Below are 23,835 nucleotides of genomic sequence, written 5' to 3'. Positions count from 1 at the left end.
GGAAGCACGGAGATCTCGTTCTCTAAAATCTCCTTCGATCAGCAGAATAATTAGTTGGTAGTTTCCGGGTATCTTCGCCATGTCAATTGAGGACGATGATTCACGGTAATGTTCCATCATGCACATACGTTCGCGAAGACGCTCGAACAAACTTAATGAGCGCAACTTTCCTTCGTTGGCATAATTTCCTCCCCCGGCAGCGCTGAATCCCGGAAGTCAGGCGCTTTAACCGTGAAAATGGCCAGAATTTCGCTAATTGGTTCAATTCTGCGCACCCGGACAAATTTCGTCTGTGTCCGTGGCAGCACACATACTCGATTTTTTTCTCCGTCGAAAGAGAAAGAGAAAAAGAAACGAACTATATACGCGCGGCTTCTGACCAATTATGAACATTCGTCTAACAGTTGTTGTTAAATGCTGTTGCGTTCGTGTCGCAGTTGCGCTATTTCGCGAACTATTGCGAACACGTTGACAAGACGTGCCGATGAAAATGATTCTTCGCGACCGAATTTACAAGTCGATTTTGTTTTTACTCGGATCGATTCATGATTAATAACATCTTCTTTTTGAAAGAATTTTAATAAGTAGACATTATTTGATCTATGGGCAATCTGTGCCTAATATCTTCTTTCAATAAATCTATCTAAGCAGACATTAACGTGACAGCATCCGTAAATTCTTCTGTTTCGTGTCTTACCTCAGGCTCGTCGCAACTGCAAGCAATTCGCAGTCGTAAAGGGCCTAGCAAACTAATTGTAAGATTGGTCCAGCGGCCCCACCCACAATTTTTATTGATATTGTGCGGAAAACAATGGTTTTAGGTTGAAAGATAACCCCCTAAAATTTTAAGTAGCTAACCCTTCGTATAAGGATGATATGAGGGTAAATACCCTTAACGATATCACTTTTTTATCGGTTGTTAATTAAGATATTCGGATAAAAAAAAACGAAAATACTCGAACTTACCTCCTTCATATCATACATTTTTTTCACCATCGTGATCAAATTATTAAGGGTAGAAAAAATCATTTAATTTTTTGGGGGTGGGAATTGCAAGCAACCCTTCGAGTGACCAATTCCAAAAAATTCAAGAACAATGTTCTGTTGCTTACCTAACGTATAAAAAAGTTTCAAGATGGTCGGATTGGTGGAACATAGTTAAATATTGAAAAACAAATAAAATTACGTCATTATAATGGTATAATGTACAGTGCAGTGTTTCTTATCAGGATATTAAGTCCCTTCTTGATGAATTATTTCAGAAAAAAAATGTATGATATGAAGGAGGTAAGTTTGCGTATTTTCGTTTTTTTTTATCCGAATATCTTAATTAACAACCGAGAAAAAAAATGATATCGTTAAGGTTATTTACCCTCATATCATCCTTATACGAGGGGTTAGCGACTTAAAATTTTAGAGGGTTGTCTTTCAACTTAAAACTAACCTAAAACCATTGTTTTCCACATAATATCAATAAAAATTGTGGGTGGAGCCGCTGGACCAATCTTAGTCTGCTAGGCCCTTTTTGTTGTGTCTAAAGCTCTTTTCTGTGTGAGGACACTTTCTTTTCGTTCGGCAATTGTAAGTTATTCTAAAATGTAAAATGTAAGATCGGGAACGTGCTTTTGCACAATCATCTAGAAAATGTAGAACTCCGGAAATTTCTTTGTGGCTGGCGATTGAGTGCAAAACTGCACCATGCGACACACATAAGCGTCTCTGTCACGTTGCTAGTCCCAAGAGAGTACACTATCAGATGGGAATATCGTATAAACGGTTCTTTTGCAAGTAATTTCGTCAGGAAGCGATCGACTACGTGGTCTGCGCGGTGCGAAAAGTGCATCGACGCTCCTCATTGAAAATTCAGGAAGAAAATGTTTCTATTAGGGGGAGGGCCGACACGAATAATGATATAAATATGATACTTGAAAACATCAGTGAAAAGATACAAGTGCATTTTAATAAATTTGCAAGATAACTATCGATTATGAGGATTTCATGTTTTTTTTACTGTAAGATATACTTATTGTATGTCCAGTTGATTGTGGCATTCGAACCAGTGCTCACTGTAGAGCAATTCGAACGGCGACCGACGGGATAATTACCGTTTAGCGTGGGATTGGACAGTTAAAAAAATTCTCCTTTTCGTTTCTAAAGCCGTATCTGGGAAAAGAATAAAGGCAATTTATTTTTCCACTTCTGCCAGTGAACGGGCGGGTATGATTTCGGTGTTTTGCATTTTTACGTTCCTCGAAATCATAAAGTTCAGTCTTTACCGCTCCGCGTTCCGGATTAAATAGACCTTCAGCTTTAATTTAATTCTTGCACTCCATATCTATGCGGATAAACGTCACCGTATTTATATGCGCTGACGTGTCCAGCACTTAATTGTAGTCAAAAGTTAACGTTTCGCTGTATCGCGCGATGCGATCATTCACTTCGAAGAAGTAATTTTGTAATTTTTCACTTTGGAACACACGAGAGCGGTGTCGCACATATCGCAGCAGTGCTCGGAATTTTTACGAAGAGAATTCGCAAGGATGAATCTGTTAAGTATTCAAGTTTAACTGCGATCATAGCAGTTCTGTTTACGATTGCCTTTGAAGGACGAGACGCGCTCCGTTGTCGTGAGCAAATCGTGTCAATTCGGTGTTCTCTGTGTGTTTGTATGTCGTGTATTGCACGAAATTGCAGTCGTCGGTTTATCCGTCTTGTCCTTTGACGCGTGAATGCACGGAGGCTTTGTCAAAGTGATGCCCCCTATATACTGAAAACTTTTCTCTGTCGAAGTAAGGTTATTGCTATGCTTATGTATACACCCCCATCCATAAGTCACCGGACACTTACTCAAAGTTGGATGCAGACAATGTTTTGTTACTAAAAGATCTATATTTTGAAATAAAAATGGTACTTACCAACTTTTTCTAAAAATATCCTATATCTTGTAAGTTGTACTTATTATTCTTTTATTTTCTAATTCGTTAAATTTAAGTGGGGTAATTGTTTTTCAATTTGGCTTCTAGCTTTTTTCCAACATTTATTCAAATAGTATATGTCGTGTAATAGCTACGTCTAATCAAAATAAAACAATAAAATCAAGCTGGAAGCTTGTATACATTAATTTCTAAATTAAATAGTTTTCCTCAAAAAGGTACTTTCAAAACATTTTCTTCTGTCCTGTCTTACTTATCTTTCCACGTTGGATCATCCCCCTGGCGGTTTCATCGGAAAATGTCGTCCTAATCCACTAACGACGAGGGAAACTTTGTAATAATTTTTGAATGTGGAGGGTCGTTATGGAAATGTTCTGCATCGAAAAGATAAACCAGCCAGCTCTAATTCTGTGGAGCAGGGTTGAAGCACCGAGTTAACCAGGAGGGTATGAACGAGAACCCAGTCATGGAATTAACTAATGCTTGGTCGTATAATGCGTCCGTAATTTTGGCTCCTTCGCAAGCTCGGTAACACCGTGGCTTGGCGTTCACTTTAAGAGGGTATTCTGGTTTTCGAGGCTGTCTCTTCACCAATTTCTAGGATTTTTTTTCAGAAGAACAATTGAACATTTTCAATTGGAATTCTGCGGTGTTTTAAAAATGAAAATAATCAAAATTACACGAATTATAATAATATATTTTGAAAATCATGACGTTGTTTATTAATCAGCGCGAATATAGTTATGGTGTGAACAGAAATAAGAAAAAATATGTGATTCGTACCATAACAGGGCACGTGTAAAAGCTGCTCTCAAAATTTCAAGTGAATTGGTCTACTAGAATTGGTCTACTTTGGTTGTCGTGGCAACCGTTTCGATGACTATGAGGTACGAGTGCACTTTCAGAGCTATAAATCCAGCAGCTTTGCGAATTGTCGAATAAAACGTCGTTTGAAGAATATTCCATAAGGATTGTATTAACAGAATATATCATTTTTGAGAAATCGCTTTCCTTTATTATACCAACGGTATGGAGCCTTGTGCAGGCTTGTGCATACAGGCTCAAAGAACAGGATTCTAGGCATCAATGGGGGATATCGACCGATCGATAGTGTGATTAACGCTCTAAGAGTAGAACACTTTTTTCATTTTTCATTCCCATCTCATCGTCTCAGGATTAATGGAGCATACTGGGAAATGCTCAACCTCTGTTAAGCTCTGGAACCTAAAATATTGATGAGGCTTTACTCTATAGGTTTCAAAGAATACTGAAGGTATTATCCTTATCGAAAATGTTACAAGAATGTTATGAAAAAATGAATGAATGCATCGTAAATCAAGGCGAATATTAATGTCTTGCAAATATTTTGCGAAATCCAGTAATCTACAATTTTAAAGAACGATAAAAACTATGATGGCGTAGTTTCAGTTACTTTCTTCAGTAATTCGTTTCCTTCTGTATTATTTCTAGTCGCTGGAGTACTGTTTTCACATTTCAAATGTACAATTCCATGGTTGGTAGAATTGAATTTTCGTTGAGAAAGATCACGTCGCGCAGGCACAAGTTAGAACCGCGTTACGGAAGTTAATTACTCCTCGAATCAATTTGGCATTCGGCCTGGGATAGAAACATTCTCGGGATTCGATAATCGGGAATCGATCCGGTCCCTCGGTGTCAAGAGAGGATTCGACACTGTGACTCGTGCTTCGACAAATACCGCCACGGTCCTTTCCGTCTCCACCGTGTTCGATTCCGCCCCTGATTCTTCTCCTGTTCCGTGTTTCCGTTCTCGTTTTCTCCCGTTTCCCTCTATCGGGAACAGTCGGCCCTGGCAAACATTAATTCCGCACGCGGAGGGGGATGTAGCACCGTTTCTGCTCGGGCACGATCATTAAAATAACGAGTGAAAGGATCCTCAGGAGGGTCACCCTCGAAGACGGCCGCCGCCTTCTCACAAAGTCGAGTTGAAGTTAAGCTCGCGGGGGACGTCACTTAACGTATAACGGGCCGGTTTTAATTAAATTTGTACATAATATTCAGAAATATCGCTCCGCACCCCTATTCCCATTGGCGACCATTCGCAATCTTCAATTTCGCCGGTTGATATACCAGCGACGTTGGTCGCGCGCGTTCGCTTGACCGCAGGCCTAATCGAGGGAATCATTCGCTTAGACTTCATAGAAACATTTGACATCTTGAAAAATCAGACGGAAGAATTAAGCGACATTTGCACATCATGTTTACCAGTACTTTGCAAGCACTAGACCGCGGATCTTTGTATTTATGGCTTACAAACATTTTTAAAAAATGCTGGAGTATTATATTGAACAGAATTTTGTACGATTTTTATTTATTCTGGATCTACAAATGCTATTAGTAGACTGCGGATCTTTGTGCAAAATAAAAATGTTCTGCATTGATTGTGGGCAGCAGGAATAAAATAAAAATTGATTTCATCCCGGAAACAACATCAAGATGTTCTTAAATTTTTTAAATATTTTTCTCTTTTATACTTAACCGATAAATTTATGCATAAAGACCCGCATTCTAGCAATCACTTTTAGTAAACGCAATTTCGACGATCGAAGATCGACGATCACGTCCGCGGTAAACATGATTTTTTAACAACCGATTTCGATGCTGCGATACCGTAATACGGCAAGGTTGGAAACACGATATCGCATATAACGGAAACATCTCAACACCGCAATATGGTGACTATTCAGCGGTAGCAGCGTGTGGTCAAGTCGGTGAATTGCATCGAGTGTTGGAGTATTACACGGCCGGCGTAAAATTGCAGAGAAAATGATCCTGTCGGACGAGCCGATCTGTCTTTCAAGTTCGCGCTGGGGCGTGGGTATTATTTTTCGCGACAATCTGTTGGTATCGCGCCGCGAATCTCGCCGGTTCTGTGCCCGACGTTGAAAGCGCGGAATTGTCGCGTCTCTGTGCGAAATTTGTGAACCGATAACGACGGAATCCCTGATAACGTATAAACAGTGGAAAGTGCGGAAACGTTCCGGGTAGCGTAACAGTCGGACGTTTGAAATTGAAAATTACGTCTGCGAGGATTTAGCAATTCCATCTGCACGCGGCAGCGTTCACTTTTATTTTTGACGTTGCACCTCCGTACCGAACGAATTCCAGTGATCAGCTCAGATGAAATGTATTGTCAAAAATGGAATGATTCGATCCAATTGCATTTAATATTCATCTCTATCGTAACGGTAAAAATGGAAACGTGACGAGATAGTAAAATATTTCAACTGAATCGATATTAGGCAGTCTGATCGATGAAATCGAAACACTCATATTACGATTATCTATCTTTATATCTTTATAATGTAAAAGTATAAGCTAGTATACTTTCTTGGCGAGTACGATTACCTTTTATTGTTTGCCGCGTCGAGATGGTTAGTCGCTTAATTAACTGATTTGCTTGTTGAAAAAAGGAGCGAAATGCACTTCGGTTCGACGCAACTGAAAGAAGGGCTGAAAGTGCTTGAATAGGAAGAACCTGAAGAATCCATTAGAGGCAATTAAGCGTATTCTGGACGATACGAATAAATGAGTGACTGACCCGTCTTCCGGCAAACTTCTTCAAGTTGGATCTTTTCTTAATTGAAACGTCTAGCAGAGCCGCTGTTCAAATGTCCACCATCCTTTGAATATTGAAATAAATTAACGCAGCGCATATGCATATCAAATTGTTGTTAATTCGCAAACGTTGCAGGTTTCTCGGGCGATGAAAATATTTTGCAAATAAGCCGATCGGATTTCGCGGATGATAGACACGTTGTGCACGATGCATTTTCAGCTCGCAAGACACATCTATGCAGTTGAATTTAGTTTTCGACGTCGATATCGCGAATCACTACGTCAGAGACAATCTCGTGGAAAATAGGAAGATTGATATTGACGTTGGAACTCAACGGCTTTCTTTTCTCGAAAATGATTGAAAATTTTTCTCAGATTTATGATTCATTCACAGGGAGTCCCGCGGGACGGCACGGGGGTAGCATGAGGGTTGTCTGAACCTGCACTACATACAGTGGGGAGGAAAATTTTCGTAGTAATGCAGAAATAAAAAGAGCTGTACTTTTTAAATTATTGATTACATTGACATATTATAATAATAATGATCGGCATCGAATCTATTACATTTTCAATTAAGTCTCCCGATATTTTATTCCATTTCTCTTTCAAAATCTCTTGAGAACGCTCTTTTCACGTATTATGGTCTTTGCGTATCTGGTTTCCGAGTTTCCGCCATATGTGTTCTATTGAGTTTAAATCTGGCAATTACGGATGAGTAGGTAATACGTGATTAGTATTATACATATGCATAAAATCCATTAATGCCCTGTATGTGCAAGGTTTGGGATACTGATTTTGCTGAAAGGGAAATGTGTTTCCAATCCCCAATTTGTCAGCATTTCTTTTGTAAAGTTTCGTGCATATCTTTCTTGAATTCTTAATGGTGAAGTATTTTATTAATTTGCAAATGCTGAACATACTTCTTTTAATGTTTTTGAACTTATTGAACTAATCTTCTTTACGAGCGATCGTTTCAAATTTTTAGTCTGCCTCCAAAACTCCCTGGAATGTGTCCGCACACAAATCGTAAAAAATGCGGTTAATAATTTCGGCCAGTGAACGGCTCATTTGTTAACTTCAGAATCGCTTGACACTCTGTTGATATTGATTTTTAAACGTTGCTCGGACTGGTCCCGTAACAGCCTTCGAAAAACGTCGATGCCACTGTCCGAAATCAGCGTCCGTCCTCGTGACGCGGGAAATTTGATTGCTGATTGCCTGACGGACATCCCCTAAACTGCTTGTAACCGGTCGGTTGCCGGCAAAAAATTCGGTGGTTCGAAATACAAAACACAGGAAACGCATTTCCAGGTCGCTTAATGATGACGAACGACCGTGGTTATTATCATGGCCGGTGTTCGTGGGACAACGACGGGTAAAAAACCATTCGTTCAAATTAAGAAGTTGATTCGGATTTAATGGTGTTTTGTTATAGTCGGTCCGAACACGCGGCCATGCCTCAACCCCGTTAGTTTCTCGCGATTCAACTCGGTTTCTTTGTTGCACGTTTTTTTTTCCCGCACGCGTGCTATGAGCCGCAACATCGGGCTGGCGTGGCGTCAAGCAGTATATCAAACGATAATTTTCATATCCGGTTGTTCCGTTACGCTGTTTCTATCCGAATGTCACTGGCCGAGTGGAAATTCAGTTGTTCTTCAATCCTTCGCAGATAGATGAAATACAAAAACTGCAAAGACATAAGAAAAATGAAATACATAATACTCTCAAGACATTATAGGAAGTTAGAAGTATTATTGCACTGTTTCCAGAAACAGGAATGATATGGAAAATTTATTGCCTTCAAAAATGTTTAACTTGCACAACGATGAATATTATACTCATTTTTGAGAGAACAAGAGAAAGTTCCCTATAATATTCTAGTATTATATGTTGATCCAACGGTTGATAAAATATCTGAAAGTTTCCCATCGTTCAACGCGTTAAGGGATTTCACTTTGGCATTGTTTAAGATGGTTTATGCGCCGAGAGCTTTCCATGCCTTTAAGCATATGGATAGCCGTGCAGGGATAGTCCGTGTAAAGTTATCTAAATTCTGGTTACACTAACGGTCGTGTTTGCCACGCGTAATATAGCTTAATCCTTGCAAAAAGGCAAGCTTGGCTCAAGTGGATCAAGCCGACATTAGTCGGACGCGCAGTGGTGTATCCGCATGCGTCCCCACATCGACGAGCGCCGTTGGTCGACGATTCGATGCTCCCACGCTAACGTGGATATACTAAACCTTTGTCCTAAAAGCTTATGTGGACGGACCGGTGACAGGTTCCACGTTTTACGCCGCTTAACGTTTCACGAGTCGTCTGCATAGCCGGAATGATTGATAAAGTGCGAATTGCACTTGTCACCGCGCAGCGGAAACGTAATTTGAGGAACGCAACAATTTTATTCTAGGGTGACAGGTTGCACTTTTTTCTTTTTTCACTTCAACCAACAAAAATATATTTTTTCTACCCCAGCCAGTGAAGAATATATCTATTTTAAATCTGATAGAGAACATCGAACCACAGTGTTGCCGAATGCATACTTTCAAAAATCGAGAATAATGCGGTGTGGTTAGGGTTTTATTTAAAATTTTTATACATGTTTTATACATGCAGTACTGATAAATTGATTGCGACACTTCGCAGTTCTCCAAGTCAGAGCGTCAAGAAGTTACCATTGTTCTCGTATAATTGTTAAATCCATTGACGGCAGTTCGATTAACTTGCGGCGAGAGTTTGTGCGAGGTCAAGATCGACTTTTCCATTGTAGACCTGCCACTCGAATAATAACTTACGAGGGAGACGATATCGGAAGAGATTAGCTGCAAGTGGCTCTCTTCAGATCAAATCGAGAAGCGTTCGAAGGCTGTCCAGGCAGAATTCTTCTCCGTTATTATTGTTCCTTTTCGTCGTGGTAATCTTATCAAACAACTTCATTGAATAGTACACAGATTTTTCGAGCCCCGTCGAGTATTATTCTACCTCTGCTTGTTCTTTGATTGAGATGGTAGTTACGGAGTCTTGCATTCAGAAGAGTGTTATTTTAAATTGTAAAAATACTGTTGAATTAGTTCCAGCCGAACGAATGCCTTTGCGACTTTAGCAGTTCGTAATTAATGCAGACCATTTTTATTTCGCATAACGATTCGCAGTCCAGCGATGCCTCTTGTCAGATCCAGACGTTACTTGTACTTTCTTTGTGTAATCTAACGAACTAAATCAAACTTTGCTAATTTCAACATATTCCGCTTTTTGTTTCAGTGCTTGGCAGTTGTCGGAGTGCAGATACGAGTCAAGAGTGCGGGCACGAAAGGTTGATGAATTGTGCAAGACCCCTCGAAAGGATCAACAGTGACGACTTGAGCTTAACGATCATGAAAGACGGCCAGAATCAACTATGCTCGTAAGTTTTCTTAAGCTTGTATAAAAGAGGCCACTCTTAAGTCTTTGTCCTGTAAAGACTCGGTAAAAGTAAAATCTAGAAAACAAGTATTTTCGAAAGTAAACGGTCTTCATCCCTCGTGTATTCCTCGGGTACGAATTCATCTACTCTCTGATTTGCACAGCGCAAAATTTGTTATTTCTTCGTGACCACCGCAATTCGAAGCGTTTGTTCCAGAGATTGGAAAACTTGTGGAATGTTTTAATGTTGTGAATTGTTAAAACATGGATCCTACAGCTTTTTTGGTCAGAAAACGTTTCGCAGTACAAGCTCCAATGAGAATGAATACAGGAAAATTTACTTAAGTTTTAGCTTGAGCTTGTAAAATATAAAAATACAAATTGTTCCTCGCGACAACAATTTTCAATGGAGTTGAATAGTTCGCATTTCTTGCTTAATCAAGAATAAGAGGGATGTTTGCTATCTCGTGCAGTGGTCCGAATGGAAAATTAAAATCTATTCATAGTCAAACTAGCATTGCCGTGCATTCCGTGACAAAAGCTTTGATGAAGCTTTAGTATCTCAAACAGAAGCTACAGGTGACATGGGAATAACGAGAAACTTGAATTTCTCGGTGTTCCGAATAACACGGCGTTCTACTGCGGTTTCGCAAAACGAATTTTTGCTGTTGGCGTAATTAGCGACTGTACAAAACCGTTTCCGTAATACGAAGGAAATTCTGGTGTAAACGTTTATACCATTCGCCGACGAAACGCCAAATCGATAACACGAAGTAGCCAATTCGAAAGTTTGATTTTTTACGAGCTGGTGAACGACGGGACGACAGATTCAAATGAGTTAATCGTGTTATTCGAGGGTGGACTGTAATTCTTTTACCTGTGCGTTTTGTTCGTTATTACTGGAAGTACACCATGGAAGTTTATGTTTAAGTCTCCGCTTTGGTATTCTGATTTTTGTCCGCACTGCGGGCACGTTCACCAGCTGCACGAGAACTGTGCGAAAAGTTTTTGATCGAGGTACTGTTGAACTTCAACACGCGAACCACGAAAATTCTTGCTTACTCTATGTCGTTAGAGTTTGAGTGGTTCCGGGAGGAGGCTTTTTTCGATTCGATTGTACTCATAATTAGATCGATCAACGAAACTTCAATGGGAGTTTAAGCTTTTTCCGAATACCTAATTCTCCGGTTTCACTAGACTTTTCGTTTATTTTCACGGCCCCGCGACTCGGTGAAACAAGCTTGACTAGCGAAAGGGAATTCTAACGAGTCTCTTAACTAATTAGCGGACAGTTAAAAGAACTGTTTCGAGATTTTTTCTATTTTACGACAGAATAACACATTTAGCTTCGAAATACCGCCACTTTCTGAATAATCAAGATTTACTGATTCTTTTTGTTTCCGATCAATGGGAAGGCTGGAACAATTCATGTAATTTTTATTGTTTTTACTTAAAGAAGATCACACACGTTCTTCAGATACGTCTGCAAAATTTCAACGCGAAAGGTTCGCTAGTTTCCTGAAAATTCGAGCAGAACTAGCTTCGAAAATTAAAGTGTGTCCACTCTTTCAATCGCGTCAGTTACTGCGAACAATTTAGCGGTGGACAAAAAGGTTATCTGTGTAGTGAAAAAGGAATTTTCCGAAATGGAGGGACACGGTTGCTTACCGAATCGTCACAGTGCCGTTTATATGACAAAGTGATCGATACGAGGAGTATTCGGACAGCGTTCAGCAAATTTTGGCAACCCGGTGAAATCAACCGGCAGAACGATAACGTGTTCGTCTGTGTACATAAAATGTTCGGACGATCGCGCGAGATTTTCCGAGTCGCGCGCGCCGTTTCGGAAAATCATAAATTCTCTCGTGACTAGGAAATCCTGCCGCGACTCCAAAATCCTTTTCCGCAGGCATGGTTCGACTGTATTCTAACTCGACTATAAGTTTCTGCGGCACTTCAGTCACAGAGGAACTCCGTAATGAGTTTTTCTAAAATCGTTCTACAATGAAATAACTCTTTACACGATATATTTTTATTGTGACATTGGAGGCAGAACGGAAACCGTGACAAACGTGAGATAAACTCGATTCTTTCCGTTATTTGTGAATATTACCAATTAGCTATTTTCAAAATTCCCACGTTATTCGAATATAAACGCGATAACAATTAAAGAATAATTGTAGTTGTTATTGAAATAAAAACTCATTCGAATAATGGTGTACACTGGCTCAAGAGGACTCTGTTAGGCCAACGTCTGACCAAAACTTGTTTTCTCTACTTAGGCTAGCGCGGTCGGTAGTACAACTCTTTTTGCTTACCGTTTGCTTTTATTATTACAATATGCGCGAATCAAAAAATTATTTCTTTGGACACATATGATTCACGAGAAATTATTCAATTCATTTATTTAATTGGACACATATGAATAAATGCATTCCCGTTATTTTGATAAAGTAATAGTCGCTTCCTTCATCAGAGCACGTTTTTCAAACATTCTTGATCACGCGATTCAGTCGGCTGTAGGTGAAATTGATTCGTGTGTGACTGGTTGCGTTGATGCGATTTAGCGCGACAAATTGCAGCAGATAGACCGTCCCTATGCCACGTACATTTCACCAGGCTCGACGTTTGACCGCGTTATTCAACATTTTGCTATGCTCTTAATTGAAACAAACATTATGAATGTCACGCAATAGATTTGATGAATGCGTTTCTGCCGTTACCGTTCCACACCACCCATCGTTTAGTTTCGAACCACTTTATCGGTAAACAATTAAACGGCACAAATCACTCTATTCAGACCGTGCCCTTAATTGGTACCACGCTATTTACCATTAACCCTAAATTTTCCGCAATTTACTGTCTTTTCACGTCCACTACGTAAATAACATCGCTGACACCAATAGCACGACGATTTAACAAATTCTGACGTCCCCGGCTCTCGAAAAATGAAAAAATAATTTCGTTTATGTCTCATGTTTTGTATTCTATTATTTATATTAGTCTCTCACCACTGTTTTCAATATTTTGAAAAGTGGTGCAACATTCGTAACGCAGTCAATACAGAAACAAAAATTCAATTCCTGCCAGAAGTTAATGAGAGTGGAACAGGAATGAGAAACTAGATTGGTGCCCTTAATTGGCACCATGCTATTTTCTATTAACCTTAAATTTTCCGCAATTTACTGTTTTTTTTTTTACGCCCGTGACGTAAATAACATCGCTGACACCAACAGCATGAAAAATGGAATAATAATTTCGTTTATCTTTCATTTTTTGTATTTTATTATTTATATTGGTCTCTCACCATTGTTTCCAATATTTTGAAAAGTGGTGCAACATTTATAACGCAGTCAATAAAAATTTAATTCTTGCTAGAAGTTAATGAGAGTGTAATAGGAATCAGGAACTAGATTCATTAAATAAAATTCGTAAGAAAAAGCAAGGAGATCGATGCGTTGCAAACAGCTCTAGAGCAAATGAAAGGCGGCTTGAGAAGCTCGATTCGTTCATTGAACATGTCTGTCTCTTCTTCGGACGCGTGGTCTAACCTCGTGGAGTGAACGTGTGGGCTCGGCAGTGCGAAAATGAGTGCCGGGAGCCGAGAAGACGGCATTATTCGATATTTTCTGCCTGAAATAATGATATAAACACCACGAGGGAACACAGTGACGCGGGGTTCATTGAATATTAGAGTAGGCGACAACCCTCGGAACAATAGATGTGGCCATCGCTAACTTTACCACCGACCGATACGGTGTCGGTAATATTTTATACGACAGACTACACGCGCGCTCTCACGCCTGGCCACTGTGTTATGGCAAAATTAGATCGAATAGAAACCCTGGGAATCCCAGATGTCGGCGTTAAAGCAAAATCTACCTAATTTCCGACGCGGAAACTTCCACGATTAAAGGAAGCCGCGCGCTTTCGACGACCAAACGCATTCGATCGTCACTGCAAAATGTATTAATGCCAGCTGAAAACATGTCACTTGCGACGGCACGTTAAATACTTAATATTTCACGAAGCTATTTGTTCGACAAGAATGAAATTCTCAATGTTTCTTAGTTCGCTGTACTAGAGAAGCGGGGATAATTAGACTGCAGATTTTATGCATTTACGAGAAAACCGAGCAGGTGAAATTTCCAACAGTGAAAAGATTAAATGATTTCAAGTATGTGGATATATGATTTTAAATTTTTACTTTGTACTAAGAACCGCATAAAAGTCAACGAAGTCTAATCGTAACTTCCGCGGAGCGAGTACTAGAGAATTCATAAATCCGTGTATTGTGCGAGGATGTGCAGAGTCACGCTTCACAGTTCCTCTTGGCAACAAATGTACGTAACGAATTATGCGAAATAATGAAACACTGGGAACGTCTGCTGAAACGTCAGTCTCAAAAGTAGCACAGAAGTCACACGTTCGGGTCGTAACTCCGGTCGAAACTTAAAAGCAGAAAGCGCGAGAAAGCTTAGAGAAAGTGGTCTAGCAATAAAAAGAGAAAGTGTGGGGGTTGTTTGCGGGGGGTTCTGATCACTTAACGTACACAGGGGGTAGTAAACCGAACAGGAAACTTTAAAAAACGTATTAGCAACACGAAGTATTACATACTGAGAATTGGGGGAGGTATATATTGTGGGAATCCAACAAAAAGAATAGCAATTGAACAGCAACTTAATTGGTTAGCGAATCTTTATGCATTTAGGGCTCCTGAAAATTTTCATGAATTGGCTAGAATATAAAATTCCACGGAATTTAGTACAATTTTTATTTATTTTAGATCTGCAATTGCTACTACCACCGGAAATCAGATTCTGTTTTATTCCTCTTCCTTAAAATTCGTCTACAAAAATAGCAAATTGCATGAACATCCGCAGCCTACTTATGAGCGTTTCATAAGGTAGAACAAAAGAGTCTTGTGAGATAGTCACGCGAATTTAAATATTGCGGACAGTACGAGATTAAAAAATGTTTTGCACCGAAAATGAAATTAACCGCTGTTAACGAGGAGTACTAAAATATATGAGAGAAAAGCGCACATTACCGGGGAGAAACAAGGAATCTCGTTTTTACCCAGGCTGCGAGATAGGCAGCAGAAACGAGCACGGGAGGATTCCTTATGCAAAAATGGAATGAAATCTAAAATGTAGAAGCGCGGAAACAGGTTCTCATCTGTAGGTGCGTTTTCGAGAAAATTAAGTTTGAACATTTTTCGCGTACGCGTGCATTACACGATAGCATTCACCGAGAAGTAGAAGCGGTAAGTCGTGTCCAGACACACGTTGCCCGACGAATACGCGAAACTTAATTATCACATAAATGGGTCCCCAATCGAGAAACCATTGTTCTACATTTTCAATTTACTTTTGCTCAAGGAGTCTTCCTGTTTGTACCACCTGCCCTGTTCGCGTTGCATAAATTTCCATTAGCAACGAGAAACGGAGAATCTCGTTTGCCGACATATGCGAAATTGACTTGGGGGGAATGGTTATTGCTTTATCGAAGAGTTTATGTTTCTTCGATATCAAGTTACTCTTTGTTTCTAGTATTTTGCCTTCAGAAAGTATATAGAGCTCGGGTGGCTGAGGGGAGACATTTATCCATTTCGATTTATCAATTGCTGGTCAGAGTTTCAATAAAGTTACTAAATTATTCGAATCAGTATTTTTTATTCATTTCTAATCGGTATTTTAATGTTCAATATTTTCAAATTGCGTTTTCTATTTATTGGGTCGTCGGGAAAGTCATGACGGATTGGCCAATACATTACTGATTGAAAATTACCCAAAAATACGTCATGACTTTCCCGACGACCCAATATGTATTTAACAATTAGATTAGTTTCTATAACACAGCCAATACGGAAATCCATTTTATAACTTTTTAATATTAGCATTTGGAATCACTTCTTAACATCCAACACGTGGCACATAGTAATAAGCACAATTAGAAGGTTTTATGACTTACCCATTCAATTTAGTAATCCCTACCCTACATGGAGAGGCCCCAAAATGGCGGTCAGTAAACCTAAAGTGAGGGAGCAGTTAGTCGGAACAGCTCAGTACAGTGACAGCCATCAGAGGCTAGAGTCGTACACACAGAACATCAGGATAGTCACATAGTTTTCAGTTAGTGCAGTTCCGAAACACAGGGATAGAATCCAGAAAATATCAGACCATACAGTCACTGTCGAATCCCTTCCAATTTGTCCCGCAACAGTGGTCCTTCGGGTATACACGGCGTCAAGTGTAATATTTCAAAGTGGTCCACTGAAGCAGCACTCCAGTCTTCAAAAAGGTATGAGTAAAAATAGGTCCTACCTTTACTTCCACAGTAGACAATGTCAAAAAACTGGGAAGAGGTGGTTAATCGATTTGAACAACTCATTAATCTGTCGACATGCAACCTCCGCTCTCGCAAAAATCTTTCGAGGGTCTGAACGGGTATTTGCGAAGCGCATTTCCGCAGTGTGGTTAGCATTTGAGCGTGCGACCTCAGAGACCCAAACAGTTCTGATGAGACTGCAGAGTCAGTGAGCCACGATCGTTGAACAGTTCCGAACAACCTGTTGTGCCGCTGAGTCACGCGTATTGTGGAATCGCAACCTGATAAAATTGGCTTGTTGACAGTCGGAGGTCGAAGGGTTCGCACCTAACGAGAACTTATTACTAGACTGCGGATTTTTGCGGCTTTATGCAAAATAAAAATTAATTTAAAGAGTCTATACTATATTAATTGTGAACTTTATAGGATTTACGTATTTACCAGAGAAAAGTCATGAAAATAAATTCGAAAGCGTTAGTGATCAAATCTTTAGACGGCAATATCTCGAAAGTGAAAATATGTGACATGCGGCGTTCTTCCTGACAACCACAGAATTGTGGGAAACAGGGATAAGATAAAAATTGATTTCATCCCTTAATGATGTTTTTACTTTAAACACAACATTACAATATTCTCACATTTTTCAAATCTTGTACTGTTTTATATTTCGCCTGTCCAATTTCTTCATAATTGCATAAAGATCCGCTGCCGTTCGTCGATTCCGCGAGCTGGAAAAGTTCGCCATGCTGGTTACTGGGAATTAGCCATTGCAAAATTAGGAAAGTCGTGGGAGAAAGCAGGCTACTATTTTCCGCGAGGAACCGCTCTTGACAAGTCGAAACATTTCCTCGTTGTAACCGGACAATTTCCATTCAATCTTCATTCCGACACGGCCCTCGTTTCTGGCGAGTTCACTGAAATGCCCTCGTTACTTCGAGCAACCAAAGTTTCGGTCGTTGCCGGTACTTGCGTCAGCTACTGATCCTAATTACCATTATTACTTTTTCTTGTTCCCACAGGGAGTTCGAGTCCAGTATAAAGTGCATCCAAACATTCACCATCGATTGTCTGGAAGAGAATCAAAGGGAGCATTTCAATAATCTCTACGCGGGAACCAACAAAGCGGTCATGGAACTTTGTCAAGACGGCCCTTTTCTGGATGGTAAGTTCAACATGAACTGCTGCGAGATAACCTACTCTACTGTGCAAAGGAAAGAAGCACCCAGCATAACTATAAGATATAACGACAGTCAACATCTTTATGTAGAAATTGTATTGCAAAATGATTGATTTATTGCATTTAAAGTATTAGATAATCCGCAATAACACATACGTTCTCAGAACTATTCAATTAAACAGCGTAATCCTTTTTCAAAACTGTGTTCTTATTTGATTTTTGACGCTTTTCTATTAAATATGGCCGGATGCTTCTTTCTTTTGCACAGAAGTGTAGATCGTACTGTATTCACGAAATTGTACGCACACGCAAGTTATAAAAGTTCCATTTGTTCGATTAACATTTTTTTTGCTGCACACTTTTCACGATCTTCTTCCGATACGTAGAGATGTGTGTATTGTGTTTTAATTCGGGCTGTGCTAGATAGTTTCTACAATCAATGGAGCCGTAATTAATTTAATTGGAAGTCAGGTATTTTCGGTTACTCATTCACGGAGCTGGAAGCGTCTCGGATCAATTCTAATTCCGAGACGGAAACAGTCATGATGCTCCAGTAATCTCGAGAGTGCAGAACGAGTTATTGAGCGACGAAGCAGTTGACGGATCGCGGCAGATCGTTAATCATTCATCGTTAATCATTTCTCGAAATTTGTCAAGCTTAAAGACACTAGAAGAATTCGCTTTTTTTATCAAATTAATTGTACGATACATAAAATAGCTTTCATACAATCTAATTTCCGGAAATCCATTGAAATGTGTGCGTGTTTAAGACTGGTTTGCAAGTTGAATATCATACACGGGTTTTACATATGATTCATTACAACTTTATGTAGTAGACAATTTTTTCTGATCTCTTCAACAGGTTAAAATACGTTTTCAACACGTTAAAATGATTAAAAGGAGAAACGAACGTTCGTATAATTTCTGCACCTTTTAATAGATTTACAAAATTTATACTTTCCATAATGATTGGCGCTGCAGTTATAATTTTGTTGTTTCATCACTTTGAGTTACTTTAAAGGAATTAATTACAACGGGTAAACATTGCTGTACTACTATGCACGTGTCTGTAATCTCTCGAAAGTGCCAGTTGAATTATTGACATTAATTACTGATGGATTTCGTTCAGATTATTCGCTATCGCGATGACATATTTGCGCCAATTGTCATGAGAACTCTGTTTTTATGAAAGATAAAATCAATACCCTTCGTGTTCGATAAAATTATCCTTTGTCGTTTCCTCTGCAATTTAGTATGCTGTACAAAATATTATAAAACATTCTTACTCGATTTTATTTGCTCAATTACACAGAGATTCGCCTAAATTTTCAATTCACGAAGGGCAGAATTTTAATGGTAGAACTTACTAAAATAGTTTATTTATTATAATGGAAATTCAAAAACTCCTTTTGCACCACACAATAAGTAGCTGCAATTATAATAGGATATATGTATAGATAAAAAAGAGGGTATTAATTTATTAGTTTATTCGATTCAATATTTAGTTATGCACTGGATTCTTCAATATCGTTCACGGATCTTTAATGGACACTAAATGTGGAATTTGCATTACGATTATTCCTGTTTGACTATATAATTCATCAAGATGTCACCGTAAATTTTACCCTTAAAATTTAATACAATCATTAGCTTCAGTCTTGACGAACAGGTCCTCAGTAGAAGCTGTACGATATTCAATAGTCGTTTATTATTCGTATGTATCTCATATCGAATTTATCCATTCATCTGAAATTTTCCGGTTTCGTTCTTATTTTATATTTGATTCAGGTCTACTTATTTATAGTATGCTTTTAAAAAAGTAGATTACATAGTTAAGCCAGAGGAAGCTTAGAAATTAGTCATCACGTTAATCGTGTGCTCGTGTTATTTAACAATATTAAATTTACACATTGCGAAAGAAACTACTGGGACAATTTAATAATTTGCACATACGTAATAATTAGGTAGATAACAAAATTCGAAGGAAAATCAATCACTGCCAAATTCCATGATTTTGTACTGATTTTGCATAGTCTGATGAAGACTCGCGAACACGGACGTAAGAGGAAGGGAAGAAAACAAATACGTGTTCTATGGCAGAAACGGAAACAAGCTGAAACAGAGTATTCCAGTCGTTGGAGGGGGGATAGAATGCTTTATTGAGTCGAGTGGTCATCGAGCCGTGCTGGACCGTGTGGCAGGCCACTGATCGATCTACGCCGCTATCTCGAAATCGATTACGCGATTAGCGCCTCGTTAAGAGCAATACTGGTATCGGGAGTCGTAATCAACCCTGCGTCCTCGATTATCGACACCGAATGAACTGAATTTATTCGTTGATCTTGCACGACTACCTTCTTAATCGTGCAATAATTAGGAGCAGTTCCCCTAGTGCTGGAAAGTTTTTCTTGAATAACTAAAATGTAATACATTTCCTTATAATTTTCTTACAACTTTTATTATCTTCACGAATCTCTCTCCCTTCCTTTCTTTTTCTTCTGCGCCGCCTGCATCTCCCATCTACAGTGGTAATATCTTCCTCGACTTCTCCCAAGCTCTTTCCATTACCCATATTTCCACTAGACCAATAACGTCTCATTTCTGAACCTATTGCTAAGAGCTTTTTTCCTTGTTCATCAGTTCTCCTACATTCCGAAACATCGGTTCCAGTTCCCGGACTTTTTCCCCGCTTCTTTCTAGTTCTCCTGTTCATAGTTCTCATTGCTCTATCTCTTCTTTCTGTACTACCCGACTTTTCTTGTTGCACTTTTTGGTACCTTTCTCTCCCCAACCCATTCGAACCATTCTTTCCTCGTATCCTTCCATACGTTGCCTGTACCAGTCTCTTTTTCTTCTTCTGCTGTCCTTTTTAATTTATAACACATTTCTTTTTCATTCACGCGTCCTCTACTCGCCTTAATCCTTTTTCCGCCTGCTGTTCCCTCGGAAAATTTTCAGCACATTCTAGCTGGATACATTTCAAACAAAGAGTGCTGAGAATAGTAATAGAAATACTTCCATGTTAGTAGCATAAAATATTTGTGAAAATATATATGTATTATTCCTGTAGACGTAAATAAATTCAATCAATTTATATTATCTCTCATTCGAATAATTTAATTTTCACGTGAAAATCGTTTATTTGAATTTCATACGAAATAAAGTTATTCTCTCTGCATCATTCCTCAAATGAAAATAATACATTGTTCTTTATTTATTGTAATAGAATAAAAATAGTTCGTTTCTGCAGAGAAAATTTTTTATTTATCCTATCCATAAATTGAGCTATACTATTGTATGTTATGTACCATGGAAAGTACGCCGAGGACGCGTGGAAGTCTGCGTAGGGTAAAAGTCGTGGGATTCTCTCCGATAAAAACAGCTATAGCTGGAACTATTATAAACTTTCTGTTCTAAATCCTCGAACTTTCTGTATTCGTAGAAATGTACCATCAGATGCTGAAGTTCGCCAACATTTTCAAATAACAAGCAAAATTTCGGGATCGAATAGAACGGAAAAGTAGGAAAGTAATATCGTCCCCGCGTCTCGGAACAACTTCTTTCACCTCGTTCAGTCTTATTTTTAAATCCGGTACATCTTTCATTAAGTCTTGAAGAACCTTCTATCTCCGTTAGCGCATCACTATGTTTCCCTTCCTTTCCGTCGAGTCGTTTGCTTCTGATCTCCTTGCAATTTTCCTTAACCCTTTCTTTTCCTTTTCATTGCTTCACCTTCATCTTTCCTCCATTTATCTCCCATCATCTCTCCTGATATTTTTCTCGCCTTTCTATTTGCCTCACTTTCTTCTCTGGCTTCATCTTCCCCATCTTTATCTTTTACTATCTTCTCCCACATCCTTTTCGCTTTTACGATTACGACTTCTTTCTCCCTTATCACCTGCTCATTTATCTCCCTTGCTTTATTCCCAATTTCTCTAGCCTATAAGACTCGCTGATGATGAGATGTCTCCGTGAACTATTTTCTTTTTTCTCGTCTCGTTTATACCGTATATAATGCCTTTATCTAGCGCTGGCAATTTCGAAAAGTATATACGGTCCGATAAACAATTTTCTGACAAACGTCTACATTAAGAAAATTAGTCTGATGTAAAATTTATTCACTTGGAGGATTGAAAAAAGATGATAATCTACACAGAAAATTCTGCCAATTTATCGATCATATTTTCAGTATTATAGCTCACGGTTTTGCTATAATTATCGTCGATTTTACGTCGGCAGGGGAATAAGCAGAACGTGGCGAAATTTGATCAAATACATATAAGCGGAACCGAATTGGAGTTTTATAACATTCACCAATTTCCGCCGGCCACAGAAATTTCATCGGTTGGTTTGTTTTCGTTTGCAGAGCTCGTGAAACATGCTGACTGCATGCACAAGATGGAACCGCAACACGAACTCTGCCAGAAGAGATACCAACGGATCATCGAAGAAGTCGCAAAACAAAAACATAACGTAACGGATCAATCTATGAAGCGAGTGTGCTGGTGAGTGACAATCATTATAATCAGTAAACTGCGGATGTTTATGAATTGTGGAAAAATTTTCAAAACATCCTAGAATATAAAATACGACAGAATTTAGTCCGACTTGAATTTATTTCAGGCAAATATAACATTTTATTTGATTCGAGTTTCGTAAAATGCGTCTACGAAAATTGCAAATTGCATAAAAATCCGCAGTCTAATTTTAAGTATGTAACAATATTTTTTGATCTCTTAGTATTCGCTAACAGTTTCCAATGAAATGGAGTTTTACATACATTTTAAAGAATTTACAAAGAAGCCTTCGTTTTCCCTATTGTTTTTACGATGCCAACGAAATGGATAAACAATACGATAAAAAAATCGTTTTGTCACTTAAATATTGAGGACCTTTCATGCCTGAAAAAACTGTACTCTGAAAGAAAATGCACTGCGATACTGGTCGAGTAATTATTAATAGAGTTTTTTAGCTATACGTGCAGCAATCCCTGGCCATTAAAATGCACCCTTCCCTCGCATAATGTGAACACAGTATAAAACACAATAAAACTCCTTTTACGCAGCAGGGGATTTTTCTTTACACTGTCTATTTCTGGAAAGTTATAATATTGAAGGAAGCAATCTTGAGGCTCTACCAAGATTCCAAATGGTAAACAATTTAACAAATGTGGGGAGTTTCGAGACGATTGTCGAGTTTCAGAATAGAAGAACGCAAATTCTATTGGAACGTGGAATAAAATCGAATCCTGCGGTGAATTGGTAAACAACTGCGTTCGAATATATGTGTGCCTACATTTGAACCTTTAAATTTACTTAATTTACACGTCGAACCTATTTTTTTACACAGCAATTTCAGTCTAAAATGGTAATAAAAAGCTCACAATAAACGTTGTTCAAGTTAATTGTAAGAAACTAATGTTGACGTGTATTTTCTCCATTAATCATGTTAAAATCTTCTAATGCCTTTTCAATTTTGTATTTGACCTATTTCATCGGCATGAATTTGCAGTCTAGCTACGGTTAAATTCACGACAGCGATCAAAAGGATGATCGACATAGCGTTCTGATCGTGTAACCCGAAATTCATGAAAGATGTCCGTTCATAATTACAGCCGAGATCGAAATTCATGAGAGATTCTTGCACTCAATTACAGCCAATATCGAAACTCGTGGGAGAATTTCGTGCACAGTTGCTGCCGAAACCGAAATTCATGGGAGATTTTCTGTTAAGACAGAAATTCACCGCAGGATAACACGAATAATATGAAAATCTCGACGGAAATTCAATTTTTTATTTAACCGTTTGCGGAACAACATCTCTCGTATGCGGTAGCTGCTTCCAAATTGAATTGCACGTTTTTGATTCATAAACTGACTCCCCTGCATGCGGAGAGAATCCGACTACTATTTAATGCATGTTAGCCATTGTAGAGTTGCGATTAAAAATGAAATTGTGATTCAATTCTTTTTATGACACTCACTTTTTGTGAGTTATGTGTTTATGAAACTTTTATCAACACCTATGTACAACGTTCTTTATAAATGTTGTATATGAACGTGCAAAATATTCAACGTTAGAATTCAGATTCATTAGGTTCGGATAATCGACGTGCCACTTAATGACGAATGATGCCATGTTTGGTCTCAATTCAACCAGAAAACTGTCACAGATTTTCCGGTAAAAGTTGCCAAGAATTGATAATAAGACTTCTTTCAACGAATTAAAGTCATATTTCTAATTTGCTTTAATGATTCAAAGGATTAATCTTTCGAATATTAAAAAAAAATCCAAAACTGTATATCTAGTAATTGGCATAGGTGCCAATTAATTAAACTTCTGTACAAATAAATGAACCATTCGTTGGCACCTGAAAATTTGAGGTTATGTCTGATAA

General features: G+C 38.6%; 1 protein-coding gene across 1 annotated transcript in view; it reads left to right on the top strand.

Moving 5' to 3' along the window:
- The window catches only part of LOC143213065 (uncharacterized), a 57,252-nt gene that overhangs the window by 15,276 nt on the left and 18,141 nt on the right, over positions 1–23,835 (top strand). The window contains exons 2-4 of the mRNA XM_076432560.1: positions 9,791–9,932; positions 17,281–17,423; positions 21,805–21,943. Of these exons, the coding sequence (XP_076288675.1) occupies positions 9,791–9,932; positions 17,281–17,423; positions 21,805–21,943 (424 nt within the window). The remainder of the gene's footprint in view (positions 1–9,790; positions 9,933–17,280; positions 17,424–21,804; positions 21,944–23,835) is intronic.

Source organism: Lasioglossum baleicum, chromosome 10 (assembly GCF_051020765.1).
Source record: "Lasioglossum baleicum chromosome 10, iyLasBale1, whole genome shotgun sequence".
Taxonomy (NCBI): Eukaryota; Metazoa; Arthropoda; class Insecta; order Hymenoptera; family Halictidae; genus Lasioglossum; species Lasioglossum baleicum.
The sequence above is the reverse complement of the archived record's forward strand: the minus strand, read 5'-3'. Positions and strand labels throughout refer to the sequence as shown.